The sequence below is a fragment of the Pseudopodoces humilis genome, chromosome 17 (genome assembly GCF_049639895.1).
Source record: "Pseudopodoces humilis isolate 2021_Gansu_Grassland_sample_001 chromosome 17, ASM4963989v1, whole genome shotgun sequence".
Taxonomy (NCBI): domain Eukaryota; kingdom Metazoa; phylum Chordata; class Aves; order Passeriformes; family Paridae; genus Pseudopodoces; species Pseudopodoces humilis.
In genome coordinates, this window is record NC_142216.1 from 11,661,574 (window position 1) to 11,685,016 (window position 23,443).

The 23,443-nt window shown below is 35.7% G+C and overlaps 1 protein-coding gene and 1 long non-coding RNA gene across 2 annotated transcripts in view; one reads left to right on the forward strand and one right to left on the reverse strand.

Annotated features, from left to right (window-relative positions):
• GABRG2 (gamma-aminobutyric acid type A receptor subunit gamma2) overlaps positions 1-10,412 on the forward strand; it is a 64,544-nt gene extending 54,132 nt beyond the window's left edge. Inside the window, exons 7-10 of the mRNA XM_005523473.2 lie at positions 3,334-3,486; positions 4,994-5,199; positions 6,974-6,997; positions 8,447-10,412. Of these exons, the coding sequence (XP_005523530.1) occupies positions 3,334-3,486; positions 4,994-5,199; positions 6,974-6,997; positions 8,447-8,722 (659 nt within the window). The 3' untranslated portion in view covers positions 8,723-10,412. The remainder of the gene's footprint in view (positions 1-3,333; positions 3,487-4,993; positions 5,200-6,973; positions 6,998-8,446) is intronic.
• LOC148182961 (uncharacterized) lies at positions 841-8,611 on the reverse strand. The gene is made up of 3 exons (XR_015773996.1): positions 8,507-8,611; positions 2,316-2,451; positions 841-1,342 (listed from the first exon to the last, which is right to left on the reverse strand). It is a non-coding gene; the product is annotated as an uncharacterized LOC148182961 (long non-coding RNA).
• Positions 10,413-23,443: the final 13,031 nt, after the last annotated feature.

Consider the following 23,443-nt stretch of genomic DNA (forward strand, 5'->3'; position numbering starts at 1 on the left):
TAGAAACCTTAAAACCCATAAAATATATATGGTCTCATGTTTCCTTGAGCTTTCAGTAAAATAGTTCCAATTCTACAATGCATAAGAAAAAAGGTCTGCCAGAAAAATGCTGTGGACTTTAAAGTGTCAGAAACTGATAGAATTCTCTACAAATATAATTCTGGAGTAGTTTGGAATTTTTTATGCGAGTCTCATTTAGAAAAGAAACTCTTTGCATAAAGGAATGTGGTATGATATTTGTTGTAAAAAATCTTACAACAATTCTATCACTTTTTAATTTTTGGAACCTGTTAGCAGAGAGATATTCTTCTAAATAGAATTGCTTATGAAGTCATGAATTAAAAAAAAAAGTATAAGGGAAAGTAAAAAAAAAAAAAGAAAAGCAGAGGGAATTTGTTTGATTAGATATGAAACACTTGCACCTAGAGTGTCTCCAGTTTGTGTAGCAAATGTCCTGTGGACACTGCTAATGCTCTATGGGAATGAATTTCCCTCTGAAGTGCATCTTCAAGATGACAGAGAATTCAAAGTTCTGTTTCACTGCCAGTGACTGAACTAAGGCCTTTACAAGTTGGTTTATGTTTTAAAAGGTCTTATGGATGACATTATGAACAGCAACAAAAAAATTAAAATAAATCATTAAATTTTGTAAAAATATTACTGTAATAGTTTACTGTTTAAAAAGCATTCCTTGGGTCAAGGGAAAAATCCAGACAAGTCCCCATGGACACCTGACAGAGGACACACCAAGCATGGCTTCAAGCATCAGCACTTTATTGTTCCCCAGTACAGCCTTTTACACTGTCTCTCACACACAATAACATCTGTGTGCCCTTTTATTCTTTTCTGACTGGTCAGTGCACATCAGCATTCCATGATGTGAACCTTCAGTGCTGTTCACCTGTTCACCCACTTACCAGGGGCAAGATTGCCTGCAGCACTCTCTCTATTCTCTTCCAACACATTCTCCCACTGACACCAAAAACCAAACAAATAAAAGAAGTATTTGGAAATGGTCTATAAAATGGAAGGAGTGAGGGTGCTCTCTCTCTCTACACACACACACACAGATGTACATTCACATGTTATCCACAGCACCCTTGGGCTGGGTTTGCACACACAGCTGTAGAACAAGGACAGTGTGTGAGGGATGGCTTGCACTGTGCCTTGGTCTAGGTGATTCCTGTTCAGCTCTTTTCCTGCTCAGCACGGGTGCTGAGTTTTGGATTTAACTCTAATTCCTGTAGGAAAGTTCTGGCTTGTGTACTGGAGTCAGATATTTTCTGTTCCTTTGAACACAAGGCAGGAGGGCTACTGCTGCCAAACAGTTGGGCAAAAAAACCTGCAAAAGTATAGGACAAAAAGTAAGAAGAAAGTAATTACCTGGGATCTGGTACTTCACTTACCTGCTCCAAAAGAGCCCATAGCAGTTGGGACTTCAGTAGAAAGAAACAAGAACAGCAAAAAAACATCTAATTTTTAAACTTCAGTTCTGGGCCTTTTGTGCCTTTTGTACCTTTTTTTTGTTCTCATTTGTATTTGGGGTTATATTTAATCTCTTACATCTGGAAATTCTTTGTCCCTTTAAATTTATATAATAACACTGGGCACAAACACCTCTTTAAACATGTTGGCATGGAAGTAATACAGCTACTACTTAAAGTGATCTCTGCCATATCATAGCAGAAAAAAAAAATAAAATATCAATGCTATTAATAGCATATATGAAAGTGAACGGATAAAAGTATAATTCCAAAAATTTAAAAAATAATCACTTTTTGGGAAGTCAATATATGATCCAGAGAGATGAAGAATGAGTCATACTTTAATTTTATGACTTTAGCTTTGCAGTGCTACTGATGAGTGGTGGTTTTTTAGGTAGGTTGGTTGGACTTTTTTGGTACATGAAGGACATGCACATATGCATGTTAATGCATAGTTATCTGTGAAGGAAATAATCAGACTGTAGTTATTACAATTGTTTGCTCATATTCAGAGGTATCACCTTATAAACTGCAACTATAAAATCCGGGGGTTTATGTTTTTGGTTTAATTATAACATAAAATAATTAAATTAAATCCAGTTAATCCCAGGAATATGGACATTCAAATTCAAAAAATAACAAAGAAGCACCAGTTGAAAAAATATCTCTGAAGTTTCTTCTGTGGTCAGGTTCAAAGGGATTATTCTGGGGGAAATTTTCATTTTAATTATAGCAGAAAAGAGGGAACTCAATGTTAACTAAAGGTACTGATCTAAGCAGAACTTGCATTAGGCACAGAGACTCTTTGATAATACTGGAAAACTACCTTACTCTGTATTTGCAAATCATATTCTGTTTCCATTAGAGACTTCTCTGGGCTGCATTTCACTGAATTGCAATGAAGTCTTTGTAGCCTGGGGTTCTGTAGTTCCTTTACAATCAAGATTTTTCCCAGGAGTGCTGTAATCTGAAGTAAAGATAAGAACTAGGTTTTTTTTCTAGTTTAGAAAAACCCCCCACAACTAAAACCAACAACCACAACCCAACAAAACAAACAAAAAACCCACAAAAACTACCAATCAACCAACAAAAAAAAAAAAAACAAAACAAAAACCATAAAACAAGTCACCAGAAAACAAACTGTATCAAAAACTGAAGCCTTGTTGTGTCCCTGAACCAGATGGAATTTACTTAATAATTTGAGAGGGGAAAAGAACCTGAAAAGACAGTCACAAATAAGAATGAATAATAATGAGGTGTGATGTACATCTGAGTAACTTCAAGCCCAGATTTTGGGATCACTTAGAAAATGTGGGTTCAAATCATTTTAGAGGAGAAAATACAGCAGAAGATCTGCAGGCAAATAAAAAAATTAATTATTGACACAGCATAGCCCTGAAGAATAGTTAAGAACATGAAAAATTTAGGAAGTACATCTGAAAGCATGCAACACTTGTGAGTGGAGCTGGGAGCACACTAATGGACACACAGAGACTAGAGGGAGGCTGGACCCCCACCATATCCTGGATCATACCAGGCAGGTCTGGCTATGAGGAATGACTTGGGTAGAAGTCATGACATGCAAGGCAGTTTACCCTTGAAATCATACAGCAAAGTTACCTGAGTGAATATGCACAACTGTTAATTGTGTGGAAGATCCATGGGTTGAGCTTCAGCTGTGTAGGAGATGATGTATGTGTGTATTTGTCATCTGTATATCTGGTGAATCAGTTTAATATTTATTCACACACCCCCCAGACATGGAATAGGAAACACCTAGCTCTTACATGCAAATTTTATGTTTGTTCTCTAATGTATTATTCTATCTTGTCCTGCTTTTGTTTTACAGGAGACTATGTAGTCATGTCTGTCTTCTTTAACCTGAGCAGGAGAATGGGTTATTTCACTATTCAGACCTACATTCCCTGCACACTTATTGTTGTCCTGTCCTGGGTCTCTTTCTGGATTAATAAGGATGCAGTTCCAGCCAGAACATCACTGGGTGAGTTTATCTTTCCTGTTTCCTTCAAGCATTATGATGTTTAATTGACATCTCTGCAGATCATCAGTCTGTAAATATAAGAACAGACAACTTCACATGAACTCTCCTCATTTAGAGGAATGCAGTCATTTCCAAGGCGTGACACAGACTGGCTATATTTGCATCTCTTCCGTTTCACGATGTCAGATTCTGACTGTTGTAGATTGTCAACAATAAAAGCTTTCACATTCTTTCTGATTACAGCAGTACTTTTTATAAACATCAAGAGGGTAGGGACACACAGCTGGATTAGAGGCAGGATGAATTAGTTTCACTTATTCTACTTCCATATCATGGCGACTAGCACCACAAATTAAATAATTACCAAGAAGAAATCCACCTTTCTGTGTCCAACTGGTAACAAGGGGAGAATGTACCACCATGACCACTTTAGAGACCAACAATCAGATGTAGACTTCAGGCAAAAAAAATCAGCTGAATTTGGTGGTATCCAAAACCTTATATATGAAAATGTGGCATGCAATTAATCAGAATTAGAAATTTCTACACATTTAGCAGCTGCTCCACAAATAAACTGAGACCAAATTAATCTTGCTCGTGCAAAGCAACTGTAACAGTAAGAAATAACAAAGCAGAAACATTTAGCTAGAGAAACTTTAACACATTTTCTACTTCTACATTAAATCTGCACAAGTGAGAATTATTTCAGTTTTTCCTTCTGCACTTTCATTTTTTCACAGAATCACAGCACAGAGCACTGGAGTGTAAAATAGGGGACACAATCTTCATTCCCTAGAAAGAACAAAACAGAGGACCAGTGGCTTCCAGAAGAGAAAGCTTTAAGCATTTTATTGTGGGTTTTTTTCCCATCCTATTTAAAAAGAGGTTATAATATCTGCTTTAAAGAGGTACAAAATTAATAAAGGTTATAAAGCTGTTATTTTGAATTTTACCTAGATACAAAAACCAGACTTGTCCCTCTGTTGAGAATTAGTCTATTTGCACCACAAAGAAGGTAAAACCAACAGTGTGAAAGTTGCCATATAAAATGTGGCAGATTTTAAATGTTCTGATGCATTTTTAGCATTTTTCACATCACAGTACATGCAATAATGTTCTGAAATGGAAGGGATGGTGAGGCATGTCACAGTACTGTTGTAGATCTTTCTCTTGCTCTCTTTAAGCATTTGAACACATAAACCCTAAAGCTAAATTTTCAAGAAAAATAAAGACTTCCCAGAAGTAAACTACATGACCTTAAATTAAATTTCTTAGAATTCATCTAACCAGAGCAGCAATGGCAGTGACAATGCAGAGATGTTGCATACCCCTGTTAATCCCCAAAGCTCCCACTGAATTGGCATTTCACTTGCTAGAATGTGCTACAGAATATCTTTGCTGTATGTTTGAACTCCAGGCACTCTTCAAAACCAGAGAGAGATAACTAACAAAATCAGTTTGCTACTTGAAGTGATATTATTTCTGTTTTTTTCTGTCTATCTACTAGGAATTACAACTGTCCTGACAATGACCACCCTGAGTACAATTGCTCGTAAATCTCTTCCCAAGGTCTCCTATGTGACAGCAATGGATCTCTTTGTGTCAGTCTGCTTTATTTTTGTGTTCTCTGCACTGGTGGAATATGGAACTTTGCATTACTTTGTCAGCAACAGAAAGCCAAGCAAGGATAAAGACAAAAAGAAGAAAAACCCAGTATGTATCTTTCTACCAGCAAGGCCTAAAATTTAATTAGGTTTTCTGAGAGAGCATTTAAATTCCTCTTTAGAATTGTACCTTTTTTTCATACTTTTCTATTACATCTATACCTGTCCTTTATAACAATAGGACTGCAAACATTCACTTTGAGAATCAAAAGCTCATATATTATATTACAATTTTCTGGATGCCAGAGGAACCAATTTATTAGGATAAAGATCTTTTTAACCAAAGTATTCTGCATACCACAACTACCAAAGCCATTATTTATGCTGTATACAGATCTCTTTATAGAAAAGATCTCAGTTTCTCTGTCTTAATATTAGCAAATTCTATGCCATTAACTTGTGTCCACATTATTGACATGACTATCTTGCTTATCAGGACTATAGTTAAACTTTTATATTAAAACTTTGGTGTGTGCTTTTTCCAACTTCCCCTTAAGCATCTGTTTCCTTTCTATTTGTTCCCTTAAATTCTTTTTCTTATATTTCTTACCTTATTTACCTACTTTGCCTTAAAATGTGATTTTGAAGTAGTTTATAATGATATTTATGGATACATGCTACCCAATAGTAAAAATAATGTATATAATAGTAACAATAAAAAAATCCTGGAAATACCCTCAGTAGTGATTTTGGCTTTTTCCCGGACAAGGAAAGAATTTATGCCTATTTTGTCCAGGACAGATTTCTCCTTGCCTTTGGCAACTGAGCTGACAAATGTGTTATCTAGAATCTCTAGAACATTTAGCCTAATCATCTACCAAAAAAAAACCCAAAAAAAAAACCCAACCAAACAAAAACCCCAAAATCCAAACCACCCCCATAAAACAAAAAACCCAACAAACAAGCAAACAAACCAACCACAAAATACCCCTTCAACCAACCAACCAAAAAGTGAAAAATTTGAATGAAAAATGTTTTACATTAATAAAGGATATTTTCAGCTGCGTTTCAGGCATCTAACACAGAATAAAGTAATTTGGATTTGCTCTGCTAAATTATTCAAGGACTTTTGAAGATATTATCTTCTGGTTTTAAAATACATCACAAAAATAGCTATAGAAAAAGTAGCAATTAAGGAACCTTTCACTACATACTATTCCTATCATTTCAAGCTTAAAAGCTGCTGAGAGGTAGACTGTAAAAATCAAGTAAAATGATAAAGTGATGTGTCCTGTTTTAGGTGGAAATAAAAGTGTGTATGTGTGTCTTATGCAGTGAGATAAAGGTTTAAAATTAAATGCACCTCACATTTACTTGTTTCACTTTAAGGTGTCCATATAAGGACAAATAACTTGTTCTTTACATTGCTTATCTGTGAGCATCTGGAAGGAAACAGAACTATAAATGTTTGCCTGTATCCTAATCATAGGGTCTAAAAACCTTAAAAGTACAGTATTCAGGGCACAGTCTGCAGGTAAAAGTCTTCTTCCTAAAAAAGTGATTCTATAAACTGTGAATGGTCTCTTTCAAAACAGTTCAGCATAAAAGACTAGAAGCCCCTCAGGATATGAAAATCTAACAGGAGTTTGATATCTTATGTCTTTAGCCCAGATGTAAACAAGAAAATGACAAGTTGAAAATGTGGGGGACTTTATGTACTTGTTTCAATTGCTGTAATCCCAATCTTTCTATAAATTTAGTTCTTTTTGACTTACCGTGTTTTAGAAACATATTTTTAATTTACATTATTTTTGTCTCTTTCTTTCCTTTCTTTAATTTAAAACAAAACCCTCTGATTCTCTTTTCTGTCTACAAAATGAAAGCTTCTTCGGATGTTTTCCTTCAAGGTATAATGTTTTTTGGAATGGAAATTCACTGCATGCGACTGCTGAATTTAACTATTAGAGCTTAGATGAGAGTGGTGTTTTGTTTGGTCTTTTAATTAACGAGACAACTACTCAAGCTACTTCCTAATTAAGTAGAATGGTTACAAATTTCTAAACAATTTGTAAAGTTGATTCAGCAGCCCAAGTACCAAAGCACTTTGGTTCTGAACTTACCCAAGTTCAAGAGTGACCAACATTATTGGATCTCATTAATTAAGAGAGTTTAATGCTATAACATTTCTGCTCCTCTCTCTCAATTTGCCATGGGATCCAATAGCACCAGCTATCCTAAAAGCTGCAATATATACTGCAATACACCCTTTTAGAACTCAACTCTGACCCTGGATTTTCAACCTTTGTGATTTCGCTCCTAATTGTAAAACCAAATCTGTTCTGATGTTGACCTGAAAAAGACTCAATGTCACCATCAATTACTTAAATGCTGTTTGTTATGCAAAAAAATAGTCAGAGTTTTGAAAGGGTTTAAGATGCATATAGATATTTAATGTTGTCACTGGATCAACACATTTAGAAAATTAGCAAATGTGTCTAGCTGTGTTCCACATCAAAACCTTATCTCCATTCAGAAATGCAGAGATTTTATTAAATTTAAAAAAACCCCAAAAGTGTGGGGGGGTAGGGGGGTGAAGAAACCACATGAAACAAATAACATTATTTACATACTTACGGAATGGAATTGTTATGTTTCCCTAATAACTATCATCATGAAATTTCAATGCCTATCATCCTAGTGTTCACCATTGCTCAAATGTGTTTTAAAAGCTTAACTTGCTCAATTCATTCTAAATATATGTATGTAGATGTACAGCTACTATAAAAAATTTGAAACATGTTGAACCTTCTAGCTGGTGAACATTAGTAGGTGGTGAGCTGCATATATTCAAATAATTGGAAAGCCTTATATATATTCTCATAATCTTATTCAAAAGACCCAGTTTTTTCCTTTTCCCTGTGTATACATATTTCCTTTTTTCTCTACATGAACTGCCCCTTTTAAAATCCTGCATTTCCTATTAATTTAATTCCTTTCATATGCAATACAGAAATATCAAGCAGCTACATAAACTATAAAACAAAAATTCAAAACACTATCACTTACATTCCTGGATGTTTCATTTAACCTCTCGTGTTTATTCAGTTTAGCTTTGAAGCTAATTGCCCATAGCTGTTAATTTTAGATTGATTTGTGTTGCTTTCCTCTAAAGGGTATGATGCAACTGATTTTAATAAGTTCAAGGTAATATTGCCATTAGAGCAGCTTAGCAATTTCCCATGTAACCCCTGCAGAACCATCATGCACATGATGACCCTCATCCCCCAGCTGGTCTGGTGATAATAACAAAGTTTCTCCCTCTACCATCTCTTTCTTTTTTTGCTACTCCACCTTAGGCACCTACTATTGACATCCGCCCCCGATCAGCTACTATTCAAATGAACAATGCTACTCACCTCCAAGAAAGGGATGAAGAATATGGGTATGAGTGTCTTGATGGCAAGGACTGTGCCAGTTTTTTTTGCTGCTTTGAGGATTGTCGGACGGGAGCGTGGAGGCACGGCAGAATACACATCCGCATTGCCAAAATGGACTCCTATGCCCGCATCTTCTTCCCAACTGCCTTCTGCTTGTTTAACCTGGTGTATTGGGTATCATATCTGTACCTTTAAAAGCAGTAGGAAATCAGTGATATGAGCCTTACTCACTGAATTTCTTTGAGAGATGGTTTCCTAAATCCACTTGAAGTATTTATGATGCGCTTTATAGTGGTCTGAATTCTTTAGTGCCATAATCCCGTAAAAATCAGTCATATCATTCATCCAAAAATTGCCATCAGGTCATTGTGAATTACATGTCCATTCCACATGACAAAATAATTTAAAATTAAATCATGTCAATAGGTAATATACACCTATACCTTCTGGAATAGATAGGAACAGGGCAGACAGGGCAAGGGGAGCACAGCAACAACATAATAGTTGATACTGTGATTCCAAACAGGAGTGAGAGAGAGAAGAATTCCCAGGTAAAGTGCTGTACAGTTTGTTAACATTAGCTATAATTATGCTATAGCTTTATTCTCTGTGGGCTTTTCTTTTTGGAAGAGTCATCTCTCACTTTGAATAGGTATTATTAAGCTAGGAAAATTAACTTCTACTCCCACCAAAATGAAAACAGACCTTTCCCTTTGCCTTCCCTTTAAGAGCACATGTACAATGCTGTAAATATTTCAATACCTTATAGTACGTAAAGTCTAGTGCATGCATCTTTTGGGGGCCAAAATTAATGAAAAAAAGGTACCATAAAGTTTTGTCTTTTATTTTGTGTCTCTGGATGTGCTATTGTAATTGAAATGTGGACAAACCTAATTTTCTTTTTTCTTGAAAAATTGCCCCTCTCCTTCATGCATGGAAGATCCAAGCAGACAGCACTGTCATGCAAGATATTAGAGAAGCCTTAAGGATTCAACTAAATAACATATAGACAAATCTGTATGGCCAATATAATAGCTCATAAAGTGTAATATATGTGTCCTCTGCAGTTGTAGCCTTCATTTCCCATTGATAATGTTGCTATATTTCAACTCAATCTCCAGTAATATTACATTGCAAGATCAGCTTCCAAATTTAATCCATGTGCTTCTATTGTTCTTTTCCTATGTCGAGCTCCACTTTTGTCCTTACACAAGTGTTTGTGGGGGTCTTTTATTCTTTAATCTAGTACAGGAAATAGCTTTTGTTCTAGACAGTTTTTTTACATAAGAGCTTCAAGTTAATTTTGAAACATTAGTCCTTCTATTGTATATACACACACACACAGTTCTCTGCCCATTCATGTCCTTAATCAGCAATAGTTGTTGTCAGTGCTGCTTTCACTCAGTGAGTACCTTTATTAGAACAAACCTTTACCATGGCTAGCACAGGGTTTATAGACAGCCTTGAAAATGGAAGGGAACAGAGTGTGTCCTGGCTACTAAATCACACGTATGAAGTTATGTATGTATTTAAAACCTTCAACCCACCTGAGTGAATCTTGAAAACCACTGGTTTTCAGAACCTGTACGATGCTCAATTATGCAACCTTAAGCACATGTAAATATGACTGACAGTTTTGGGTTTTTTTTCAATTGTCAAAGATGCAAAATGCCTCCTCCAGAAAAGTGGGCTTGTGGCTTGAAAAGGGAGACCTATAACTTATCACTACAGAATTATTATTAATTTAAATGGAGGAAAAGGAAAGTTTTCCAATGTTTGTATAGTTTTGGAAATAAAAATGTATAAAAAAGGAATATCTCTTGATCATCAATTGCTCCTAGTCCAATGTATTTGAAAACATTTTAATAAAGGAATTGCACACACCTGTGGACTTTTTCAATAAAACTGCTGCACTCAACTCCAGTTTTTCTGTGATGAGTTTGTTAAAAGCATGCTTTGAGAACTAGACAGCTTGACCAGCTGGATTCATTAGATGCCTAAATATGTGATTTTAATCCTATTAACCCTCTGCATGATCTCATTTTGTAGTCAAATGGCTCACACATAACTTTCAAGAATGAGGACTAACCCTATGAAGGTTATCTTAGTCTAAAATAATATTTTTTTTAAAATCACTGCATTGGAAGTACTGTAAAGAGAAATAGCCTTCCATTATCTACTTAGAGAATCTCCACTATCTGAATGAGTGTCAGTCACCTTTCACATGAGAAGATGTTTCAACTGGTACCAGACTGATTTCTAAATTTTTCTTCCCAGTAGTCAGTGATTTAGGAGCTTTTTTTTTTTAATTTCCTTGCTGTTAAAATGAGTGACTAATATTATACATTTAAAGTTTCAATTTTTCCCTGCTGCCATATAGGTTTTATACACATCACTATGAAACTTATCCCAAACCAGCCCTTTAATACCCTCAGTCCAAGTGCATTTAGTTCAGCCATCAAGTTACCTGTGCCTAAGAAAACCTGCAGTACTGATGAATCAGATGCAATAATGAGGAACAAATGATCCAATCCCTCACTTGTGCAAGTTTGGCTTCTACTTCCAGCAAGGGAGGTGTTAAGAATTGATATATCCTCACCTAAATAATGCAAACCACACAAACTGGAGAAGTGTGCCTTCGGGAGGTGAATAAACTTTTCTCACAATATATCATGACACAAGGTAAATATGACCCTAATCAGTCATTACCCAAAACTTCTCTCCTGCCACATATATTGAGGGGATTTGTCATTTCCTCCTGGGGAAAATGGACACAAGTCAGAAGGATGGTTCATAGAGAAATGTAATTCCCAGTAAGAAATTGACACCAAAGTGCAATCTAGTGCTAACTGTTCCTCTAACAGGGATTATTTTAGCTATTCAATACAGAAACAAACCTTTGTGTTGTAATGTCAGATTGCCACCACAAAACAGTAGAAAAAATAACATTTGGGTGTGATAAGTTTTACTATTTAGAAGAAAACTGCCCAAAAACCTCTATGTCTATATAGACACATTCACACAAACATATTATAGAAAACATTATGCTAATATATACATTATACATACTAACTCTCCCAGTTGTATTCCAGGGAAGAAACTCATTCCTGATGCACCAGGCTTGCTGAGATATTTTCAAGCTCATCACACTGGAAATAAACATTACTGCTCTGGGATGTGTCTGAGGGTGTTCAGATTGGCATTGGAAGTTTTATCAAGTATACTCTAGTGGCACAATTATTTACTTGCTATTTATATTCCAAGAGTATGCAATATCCTGACCAAGACAAGGAACTGTTGTCCTAGGGATTATACTAAAAGGACATCTTGAAAGCATTTATAAATCTTTATACATCTATAACATTTACAAACCCTGGTTTGTAAATAAAGAGCTGGTATTCAGGGAGATCACAAGACTCAACAATAGTTCTCCTTTTTTATATGTTAGCCAGCCCCAAAGATATATATATATTGCCAAGCAAGTATGGAATAATTTTAGCCTCTGTACAATTAAAAAATGCTAAAGATACACATGCACACTAAAAAGGGGGAAAATAATCAAGGAGTCTTTTTAAAAATCCACTCCATTTCTACCTCATTTTCCCACAGTTACATAAATCTATAACATGGGTGGCCCAACAACACTGTGTCAGTTTCACTGACACAGCTATTGCAACAACTATTGGAGGTCCAAATATTTAGATGTCCTTCCACCTGTGCCCCCAGAGCCCTTCAGTATTAAAATGTGTAGAAAAAGAAAAAAAAGTATACTAATAAAATAACTAGGCAAGTGAATAATGTCAGAAAAGGAACAAGAAAGCTCTGTTAACTGTGCAGATTTTAGTGGATAGCATTGTCTTATATGGAACAAAAATACTTTGGAAAATATTTTGGATTGGAATATTTTGGATTATCTGTTTTACCACCAAATCTGGGTTTTGTAGGACCTTGGTAGAGATGGACTGCAAAAAAAGGACTGGAAGATGATAAGCAAAGACTTTTCCAGGCTTGCTGAAGAGTTTCTCATGCTTCTGAGAAAAGGTAAGGCAATGTGAAAAAAGAATTTGTGGGAGAATTTTGTAGTTAAGGAGAGAAACTGAGGCTTGGATATGACACAGAGGCTGAAGTCAATATTAAACTGATCTGCTCTATCCAGGCTGCAGCTGAGAACTGGATTCGACAAGCAAGCAAAAGAATTTGTACATTAATGGACAAAAGTGGCAGCCCAGAGCAACAAGGTAAGATGGCAAATTAGGGGTGAAATTATCTACAGAAAATAATTTTCAAGGCTGAAATAATGAAGGTTGCAGTTCTCTGAACTTTAATAGAGTACCTTTGGGGTTTAGGCTTCATATACATGCATGAAGGGTCAGATTTTAGTGATGCCATGGTAGAAAGTAAATGTTAATTGGAAATTAATAGCTACAAGATGAGGTCTTCATGAAAAATGAAGTCAGTTCGTGGGTTTCTGCAGTTGAGGGTCTAAAGCCTGTTATTTAAACTAAGGGATCATCCAAGGCAGAACCCAGTAGTTAGAGTGAAGAAAAGAAGAAAAGTAAAATATGAAGAGTCCATTTAAACACTACCTAATTACAGCCCAGGGGACAAAATAACATTTTAGAAACCAAGTGTTTTCTTTCAAACAAAATTTCAATCTCTTTGCTGAGAATATAATTAAATCTTATTAAAAGCTTCACAGATAAATCAATTTATTATACCCATGAGAGATCTATTGTTCCACTTACAAAATTAAAAGCCAATGCACTTTCCCCTTCTTATTTAGAATGGTTCTGTAGATGAAAAGATTTAGACTTCCTATTTACACATTACTGTGAGGCTTTTTCTTAATGTCAAGATTTACAATGAAAAACACACCTGTTGAATATGTAAAAGAAAGCTCATGACCTTTAAAAAATCTTCAACAACAGACATGAACTAAAAGCTTGCTTACAAGTCAGCAAACACATTTGAATAATTAATTCCAGAATGTCAAATTACTTCACAAAAATATAATAAAAAAGGTTGTCTTTCTTGTGGGAAATATACCCAGACTACAGTATGCTAGACTGGATAAGACATTCTCATTTGGATACACATGAAATTAATATTGATTATCAAAATAAGAAAAGAGAAAACAAGAATATGCTATAAGCCTAACTATAGATTCAGTTATTTTGCTGTGAGAAGCCTAACCTTAATTTACCCATAGAAAAAAAAAGAACAAACCCCAAAACCACACAAAAATGCCATCAACCTTACCCAAAAAGGCTCCAAATCAAGACTTCTCATTTCATTGCTAAAATGAGACACAAGCACAGAGACATCCACATAGCTAATATATTTACAAGATGTCCATAAAAATAACAAATCAGGCTATAAATTCCTTAAAAGTCAGACAGAGAGGATTTAGCACAGCTGGATACTTCGCTGTATTAAAGAACAAAAAAAAAAAAACAAACCCCATGTAAATTTAATATGCTTTTACTAAGATAAAAAAAAAAAAAGTAATTTAAAAGTCTCTATGTTTGTATTGACAAAACAATGTATATCTATAAAGTCCCAGGATTCATTTCAGTGCTTTCCATAGAATTAGAAGGGGAAGACTAGAGAGATAGTTTTAGCCCCTCTAAAACCTCACCAACCTATTCTGATTTCAAAAGCTTTTCTGCTTCTCATTCTGGTTCTACTTATATCACAGCTCTTTAATCTGCTGCCACAGTGAGATTTCTTACAGAAGAGAGCACTTTCCTTGTGCCCTTTCCAGCTCCTTTGCCCTCAGTTAAATTCACCTGAATTTGACAGCTTCCTGCTGATTCAGCAGTTCTGGATCTTTCTTGCACAAATGCTTCTGTCCTAAAAATCACCACCCACAGTTTCACATAAATCATTCCATTTCAACCCTGAAAAATTACTGCAATTTGAAAAATATTACTTCTAAAGAAGCTGGAAATGAAATCATAAAGTTAATGGACTTGATATCAGGAAACAAAAAAGAGGTAAGACGGACCAATTAATAACTTCAAGCTCACCTTTATTTTTTATTGCCTTCAGTAGAGCTGATGCCAGCTCTTGTTAAGGCCCATCTCTCTATGCTGAATTTCTCAGAGACTGAGCACACTGGCACAATCTGCAGTCCCTGATAACATCCAGATGTGGCATAAATCATAAACCATACCCTCCCCATATAGGAGCTGTCCTGCTAACCTCAAGCACCTGAGGATCCTGCCTACAGCTGCTGAAGCTCCTCGAGTATTTCTGGAAAGCAAAGACAATGGCCATGCCAAAACAGATGCCATTTATTCTTTCAAACTTCAGGTAACACTTTCTCATAATTTTGGCTGGTCCAAGACCTTTGCCAGTTTCTTAGGAGTCTTCAGCAGCTCTGTTGGAGAGTGATACACTGGCCAATCTACCCTTGGGATATTCTCAGCATCAAAGAATCAGAGGCAGAGTCTATACAGGCATGAGAGAACGTAGTTTACTATATGTTTTGTTTGAATGAAGATAAAACATTTGTTCTTCAGCTCAAATATTTAGCATATAGAAGAAATAAGTCTAAAAAATGAAAACACTCCACAAAATGAAACTGCAGCAAAACCCACTTAAGAAATGTCATGTAGTTATAAAAGTGATTTTACCCCTTTTATTTCTACAGATTGTTTTGCAAATATACCACAGCAAAAAGAAAAAAAACAACCAAAAAACCCCACCAAAATTTATGAAAACAAACCAGAAATAATTTTAAGTACACGTCTAATTTTGATTTGTTAAAAGAATTTGTTTACTTTTAAATTTACTGTAGAAACATCCTAAATCAGGCTTTTTCACAAAGGGGAATGAGCACCAGAGTGTGTCTGTATTCATTCTGCTCCCCTCCAGGTCCTACAGAGCATTTGCACAGACAGGTCCAAAACACATTGTGGGTGGTTACCTGCAGAGAATGTCACATGGGAAACACATTAGCTTAAGCTACAAATCTATCAGAAATCTGTAAAACAGAAAGCAAAATAATGCTAAAAAACACCTTGCAAACTCTGATTGTACTTGAAGGGATTTTTTTTTTAAAACTGCTCTGCGTGATGCGCCATAACTGAGGAGAACTTCCTATATTTGAAGAGTCATCTCGTTCTAGTGCATTTGCCTGTGCTTTAATAAAATAACATTTTTAGGCACTGGAAACCTTTTCTGTCCTTTGGAGCACTCACTTTCAAGAAGAGGTAGGGCAGTTCCTCCTTCCAGCTGTTGTTGACCTCATGCCCAGCACTTGCGTGCAAAGAAAACAAATCTGAGTCCCAAATACATCTGAAAGCAGGACTGGACAGAACTCAGAAAACTGAGATTATTTTAACCAAAATAATGGCTTCCTTCCAAAAGCCTCTAAAGAGCCTTCCCACCTGCCCATGAAGGAACTGGGTGTGCTACAGCCCCTGCAAGCTGGCAGGTCCCACCCACTGACTGAGTTATTGCTCAAGTGCTACTGGCGCCTCCTCCCTCATCTCTTCTGTCCCCAAGGTTCCAAATCTGTGCAATAACACAAGTCCTGAGCAGCATGAAAAACCACTCTGTGGAAAAGGTAATATGATTTGAAAGGTTCAGCATCAATGATAAACAGGAAAACCTATTAGCTATCCAGTGTTATTATTTTGTAAATAAAAAGTGATCTTTCTACATATAATTTTAAGAACCGTAAGTTTTTGTTCTTTTCTCTACATCACTTCTGACTGTTTCTTTTAGCATTGGTATCAGCAACTGGGACCAAATATTGCCCAAGTGTAAATGATACATCTCTTTTGTAATTGCATAACTTAGAGCTATCGAGAAGTGAACAAAACTACAGGATGCCTGTCTGGCACTAGTGAAGTGGTTGTCTCTGTTCAAAATCTCTGAAATTGGAAAATAATCTGATCCATTTTTTTTTCTCTGTTGGTGATTTTGTCCTTTACAGGGAATTTAAAGATAAAACAGGTAATTTAAGAATAAAATCCATCCCAAACCTGAAATAAGATTTGTTACAGTAATATTTCCTAGGGGATAAGCTGAATACAAGTTCATTGCATGAACAATGCACATTTTAGTCTCCAGAGGATATTTTTTCCTACCTGTACAAAGGGGAAGAGCCAATAATGCTGAGTTAATGCAGACACAGGGGTTTTGATTAAGTAAACAGCCTGAAATTCACATCCCATGTACATCTGAGATAATGGTAAAAATTCTTCTGGGCATTTTGCCAAACAAATGCTAAGTACTCTGTAATTTCTCCTTCTACCTTCCCTCCCACTCTCCCTGGCATCCAGGCACAGGAAAAGTACAAGGGAAGAAGATGCTTCTTTTCAAAGATGCCCTTATTTTACCCTGTCATCCAAAAAAACTGAAAAAACCCCATAGAACTAAAAAGTAGTATTTGGAAGGAAGTTTTAAAAAATAAAAACTCTAAATTAACTTTGCAATAAACTTTTGTAGGTAAAGAAAGACACAAATATTGGCAGCCTTTTTGCTGTTCTCTATTTGTCTTTTTAAATATCTTAGAAAAATTCAGACCGTAGGAATTTAGTAAATTAATGTTGGTAGACTATCATGACCATTCATATAAGAAGTGCTACCAGATCCCTACATCATTTTGATTACTAGTACAATTAATAATTCTATCCTATCTGAATCACTTATCACAGTTCCAATAAATGGATTAACATTCTGATATTGCCTAGAAAATTTATTCAATTAACATTTTGAAACAAAAAAGGAAAGTACCACTTTCTCAGGTTTAGTAATAAAAATCTTACTGAATTGAAAAGTTCTGTTTAATTCATAGGTAGCAGGCAAAATATTAATCAGAATGCTAATCAGAATCATTCATGCCACAGTAGAACAAATGCATTTTGTTCTAAACAGCAACAGTTTCTAAAGATGTTCTGCAATTATTACCAGTTACGAGGAACATGCTTTTCAAAGAGTTAAAATACAAAAGGAGTACTTGATTAAGAAAAAAATTTAAATAATTACATAGGAAATGAAAGTAAAAAAAAAAATGCAGTCAAAAGAACTATATCCCTGAAAATACAGTAAAAAATGGAAACCATAAATTAAAAACCCATTAGATACATTTTAAGACTTAACACTCTTAAAGTTTGCACTTTTCTTTTCCACTAATTTGGAACACATTATTATTCAAAAATCAGAACCATTGGAGAGTTATGTCACAACTAGCAATGAATACATCCCCACCTGAAAGTAAAGTTACCATCTGTAATTAGCTCTGCAGATGTGCATTTTTACTTTGTTTCCTCTTGTTCAGCACAAGATACCAATTTTCTTAAAAAGCCTTCTTTGCACAATTTTTTTTAAAGAAAGTAAATCTAATGTCACCTGTCCTTAGTATATTTAGACAATCAAAACCTAAGAGAGAAGTTAGGTCACCAATAAAAGTAAGTTGACAAATTACCACTTGGTCATCTATGGGAACTTCAGAATTCCTACCTTCACTTTTTCTCCAGGTCTTATATGGAGAAGAAGCTGACATTTCATTGGTGTAAAATTGTAAAACTCAGGGGAAATGGCCTTTAAACTGACAGGAGACAGAGCTGCTTCCTGTGACACGTCCATCCTCGTAAGGAGCCTTCAATCCCACACACCCACCTTGTAAGGTGGAGGAACCAAACAGGGACCAAAGAAATCCCTGCTAGGATCTCCCAAAACTGCAGAACCATGTTCTAACCTGTGTTAGCAAAAACGCCCCCCAAAACTGCAGAACCATCTCTTAGGTGTGACCTGTCATTTTGGCAGGGATTTTGCTGACTCCACCCAAGTTCAAAGAGATGTAAAGATGGCAAGTGAGATCCACAGATTAGCATAAAAAAGGTAAATGTAGGAGACAGGTACGAGGTTCTTCACAAGTTAATGAACATTTTTTCCTCAGATTGTTGGACAGGTACGTACAGAATTTTAAAAAATTATCACTTCAATGATGCATCATCTCTTTGTAACAGTTTTTTTACATAAAGCTAAATATTAAGTGCATGAAAGTCAATAACATTCATTACTGTGTATCTCAGTCATAGCTTTAATATGTTTGCTCTACCACTGAATGTTTAAAGTACCAGCTGGGGATATCATCTTCATAGGTAATCTTCAGTTTAACCATACTATATATTTTACAGTAAATATTGAAAACAAGGAAGTGGACCATTTTATGATATTCATAAACATTACCCAAATATTCTTTGTGAAATATTCTGCCTGGAGAATAGGTGAAGTGTTGCTTTGCATTTTCAAGCTGTCTAGCAAGCTGCCCAACCCCATTAAGGAGGGAAGCACAATGAATGTCACCTCTAGACAGAAGAGGACCCATGTGTCTCAAGGGATTTTTGGTTTGGGTGTTTTTGCAGGTTGGGGGATGACATATAAAGACATACTGCATTACTCCTTCTATTTTCTATTTCTATTTATTTTCTATTTCTAATATGCCCCTTTACCTCAAGTTAACAAAGCCTATAGCAACCTATAGCAAACATTCAGGCTCTTTCAGCTTATTCATTGACTTTATGAAATTAATCACATTAGTTCCTTACCAGCAGCAGGCAAATATGATCTCACATGTCAGAACAGGACACTCATGGGCAGTGAAAAACCCAGGCTGTCCCCACACTTATTCCCTAATCACTGACTAATAATGTTACATAAAATTAAGATTTTCCATTTTCAAGAAACCAGAATCCTCCTCTAGGTGATCACCCTACAATTATACCTCAAATTATCTCATGCAGGCTATCTTGTAAGAAGTTCCATTTGCCATGATAGAAACCAAGGAGGTGGACTCTACTCCCATCCTTTGAGTTTCATTTAAGACTAAAATACTTATTTGGAGGTAATGAGGAACAGAAAACGTATCTGAAAGCTGTCCTTGAAGAAGAATAGAAGAAGGAAATTAATGGAAATCCACTGGATGGTTTCTGCATTTGTCTAGGACAAAATGGCCAAAGTCCCAGTGAGACACAGACTGCAGCAATCCTGGACACCTGCACAGAACTTTCCACCTATAGTGCTCTGTAATCTCCATGATCTGCAAACAAAACCAGGATAAATTGGTTCACACTGCCAAGCAATAATTCCTAGATTTAATATTATTTAATATTATTAGTAATTATTCCTAGATTTAATAGTATTATTTAATGTTATTATTCCAAGAACTTTTCTGATGATACTGCTGTTGGGAGAAGTGGTGAATGCAACAGGCATTTGTTCAAGCCTCTTCTCACTTTTTCCATTCTTTCAGCTGATTCTTTCCCTCCCTGACCTATTTTACAGACTCTGGAAAAAGTGAGAAAATACCTAGAGACACAATTTGCCTTTCTTGTAAATATTGAAATTGTAAGCAAAGGACATCAGATGGCTCTCAAGGAGCCATTTAAGGTTTCTTAATGTGCAATTAAAAAACAACTTTCTAGTTTCACTAACTGAAAAAAAAAATGTTTTGCTTGCCAAACCATCACAAATTCATTTCTTTTGTTGGTGTAGAAATCTTCACTTAACTAATACTGTCAGGTGAAAAGGAACCTGATTTCATGACAAGATGAACAGCATAAAAGATGAGATATAAACCCACAACAACTAAATGTGAACACCAAAATATATTGTTTATGTCAGACAATGTGAGTAAAAATAGCTTCCAATAAAAGTGTTTTAAAATGTTGATATGTGTTTCAAACTCTACTGAAGTTGCCCTTTAAATATCTGCTGCTGTCTGTGCAGCATCAAAAAGATGAATATTCATTTTTGCTTGTAGTGCAGAGTTAGCAATATACTGAAATATAAACATATCCCCAACACTGAAATTTGCTGAACATTTGTACTATGCAAATTTCATCTTGCTAACAGATGCATTGTTTGGTACACTGAATTTCTCTGATGTGTTCCTTCTTCAGCATCAGGTGAGTGTATGGAGATGCACTGAATATGCACTGTTAGTCTGACTTCCTACAGGGGTTAGACATGATGCCCAACTTGAACTTGAACTGGAGGCCTAAATTTCAGATTACAGCAAAGTTTAGAGTTCCACTGCAAAACACATTTTTGATACTATGACATCTAAATAGACAGAGGACTGCTATCCTTACAGAGAAAGGGAAAATAAAAAGATACCAGCAATTTGAAGTCTAAACTGACACCCGTACAAAGTTTATATCAAAAGAGGTAAACTGAACTAGAATCCTTTGAGACCAAATCTATGCCTTAATCACAAATCTGTCCTTTCTATGCCATAAATGGAAAACCTCCACACCTGCCTGTCAGCCAGTGACAACACTGTAAGAGGATTAAAGATGAAAGGTTTACAGAGATTTTTAAACTGCAGATATCAGAGATCCTTTGCTTTCTCTCTCATGAAGATTTTATATTTGTTCTCACTTTGTATTTCAGTTTTCCTAATCTAAAATGAAAGTCATTGAGACTGAAATGTATGTTTTGCTCTTTATGCACTGAAAACACAGTAAAGCAAGCTGTCAGTGAAAATACAACTGTGAACAACAACAAACTGCTCAGAGCAAAGAGAAGGTGAAAAGGGTTCTTGCATAAGAAATAGAAATAATTAAAAAGAGCAAAACCAGGATGCAACCAAGCAAGCAAAGCAGCCTATTATGCAAACACAGAAGTTTTCAGTTTAATTAAAAATATGTGAAAAACCTCACTATCCCTCACAGAGGATCAGTAAATATTTTCTGCAACTGCTACTGAATAAATGAGCTGTTTTTAACGAATTCTGCAGCCCTTGTAATTTTCTCTGGGACTACTCACGGAATAAAGAATGACACAGTGCAAGTCCTAAAGTTATTCACAAGTATATCAAGTAGGTAAGTTCATTTTCTTTTTCTTGAAGTCTTACAGAACAAATTTTGCAGGAGGGGCGAAGAGGGTTTTTATTGTGGATAAAAGTGCGTTAGGACTTTGATGTCTGAATGTGCAAATCTGGAGAGGAAGTATCTTGATGGCAATGTGACACAGAGCCCAGCTGATGCACTCACAAACTGGGAGCATCTTCCACATCTCCTAGACCCTAACAAAGGTCTGGAACACATGGAAACCCAAGTGCTCCCCACTTCCACCAGTATCAAACCTGTGCTGCAGCCCTGCATGATCCCAGGTCAGAACAGAATCGTAACAGCATCACACCAACAGCGCAAAACAGATCAGGTTATATCATGTGTACACCAGCCAAAACCCCCGACCTGTTTTCTTCTCAAAATCCCTTTGAAGCTTGGAAGATGCAGAACATTGGCACTTGTGTGCTGAGGCCACACAATATAAAAGCTGAGCTTTTGCAAGCCAATATATAGAAATATAACATCTATTCAGTTGTTATTCATTCAACTTCATTATCAAACCCCAAACTATAATCCTTTCCTCGTCCTCCTATTTTAACAGCTATTTGGAAATTTAAGAACAAGAGGTATGAAGCTGTGGGGACTCTAAACAGTTGTGAAACAAAAAACCTCCTAATTTTTAACATGTAATTTTTAAAGAATGAGAACAACAAGTAAATAGATTTTCTAAAAGCCAAGAGGTAATATTTTCCAACTTTTGTAATGAAGTAATTTGTCCAAATCCCAAAGATTAATTTTTCCTTATAATTATTCAGGCTGAAATTGTGCAAATTATATTGATAGCCAAATACAATGTGTAGATAAGTACTGTCTTTGCCTATGAACTATTTAGAGTAGGTTCTTTTATGCAATGTGTAACTTTAGACCTCCAGGAAGTGTGACTATTAAACATTTTGTATACATATTTCTATCTGATCTGAAGTATTACTACACTAATAAAAAAACCCAAATCTAAAAGTACATTTCAATTTTTGTTCGAAGAAAAATTTGTAATTTTTCATTTTAAAACTGCTGATGTTTTTCTATTTTTGCTTTTTTTTTAGTTTCCTTAAGACAGAAAAACAGGGCATCTTTTACTTTCTTTTGAAAAAAAATCTCAAATTTATTAGTGAATTGTTTTAGGTAAAGCATCTGATCTCATTCATGGGCTTTCTATAATCCATTCTGCTCCTAGAATCTCCTGATTATTAATTAATTGGGAAAAAATGAAATATCAGGGACTGATTTAGAGTGGAGAAGTTCAAGACATGGATCTACTGAGAATTCATAATTCACAGTTTGATAGCAGCAGCATTGACTTACACTAAGACCATAAGATTATTCAAGGATTACATTAATTGGTGGGGAAGAGTTTATCCTGGGGAAATCTGCATTCTGGCTCTCTCTGCAAATTGCTTGTTCCCACTACAGAAACTTGTCAGGTGTTTATGAAACACCTGGTGGTCTGGGAATAGCCAGTTTGGTCTTCTCTCTCCAAAACAGTGTCAATATTATCAAATTAAATACAATTGAATATGAATCTATTATTATTTTCTCCATTTTCAAGCCAAAAATTATATTTTAGAGGGTTTTAACCATGTACTTTCCTTGATTCATACTTCAGACAATGTTTTGTTGACACAAGATGCATCTCTGCCTGACCAAAGTTGCCTCACACAGTGGGAATATTTCAAACTCAAAGGCTACTTTTCACTGGAAAATCAAACAAAATAGGTCTAGCTGAATCATAGTCTGATCCTGAATGTCTGAAAGACAATGCAGGGAGATACTAGGTAAGTGCTGCCTCAGGCAGCAGCTTTATTTGAATTTGCAGTGAGACTAAATCAGCACCATCATTAGAAAAAGTAGGACTCCAAAGCATAAGACACTTAATTAATGTTTCACGACTGATCCTCCATACCTGGGCTCATGTAAGCTGCTCCTATGGAAATTGGCACTGACACCATCTGTTCTGTGGATGAACAGCAAACTTCACAGTTCTCACCTTTGGGGAGAAGTTCAGATTCTTGCAGAAAAGTGGTTTTCAGACAGATTACACTCTGGC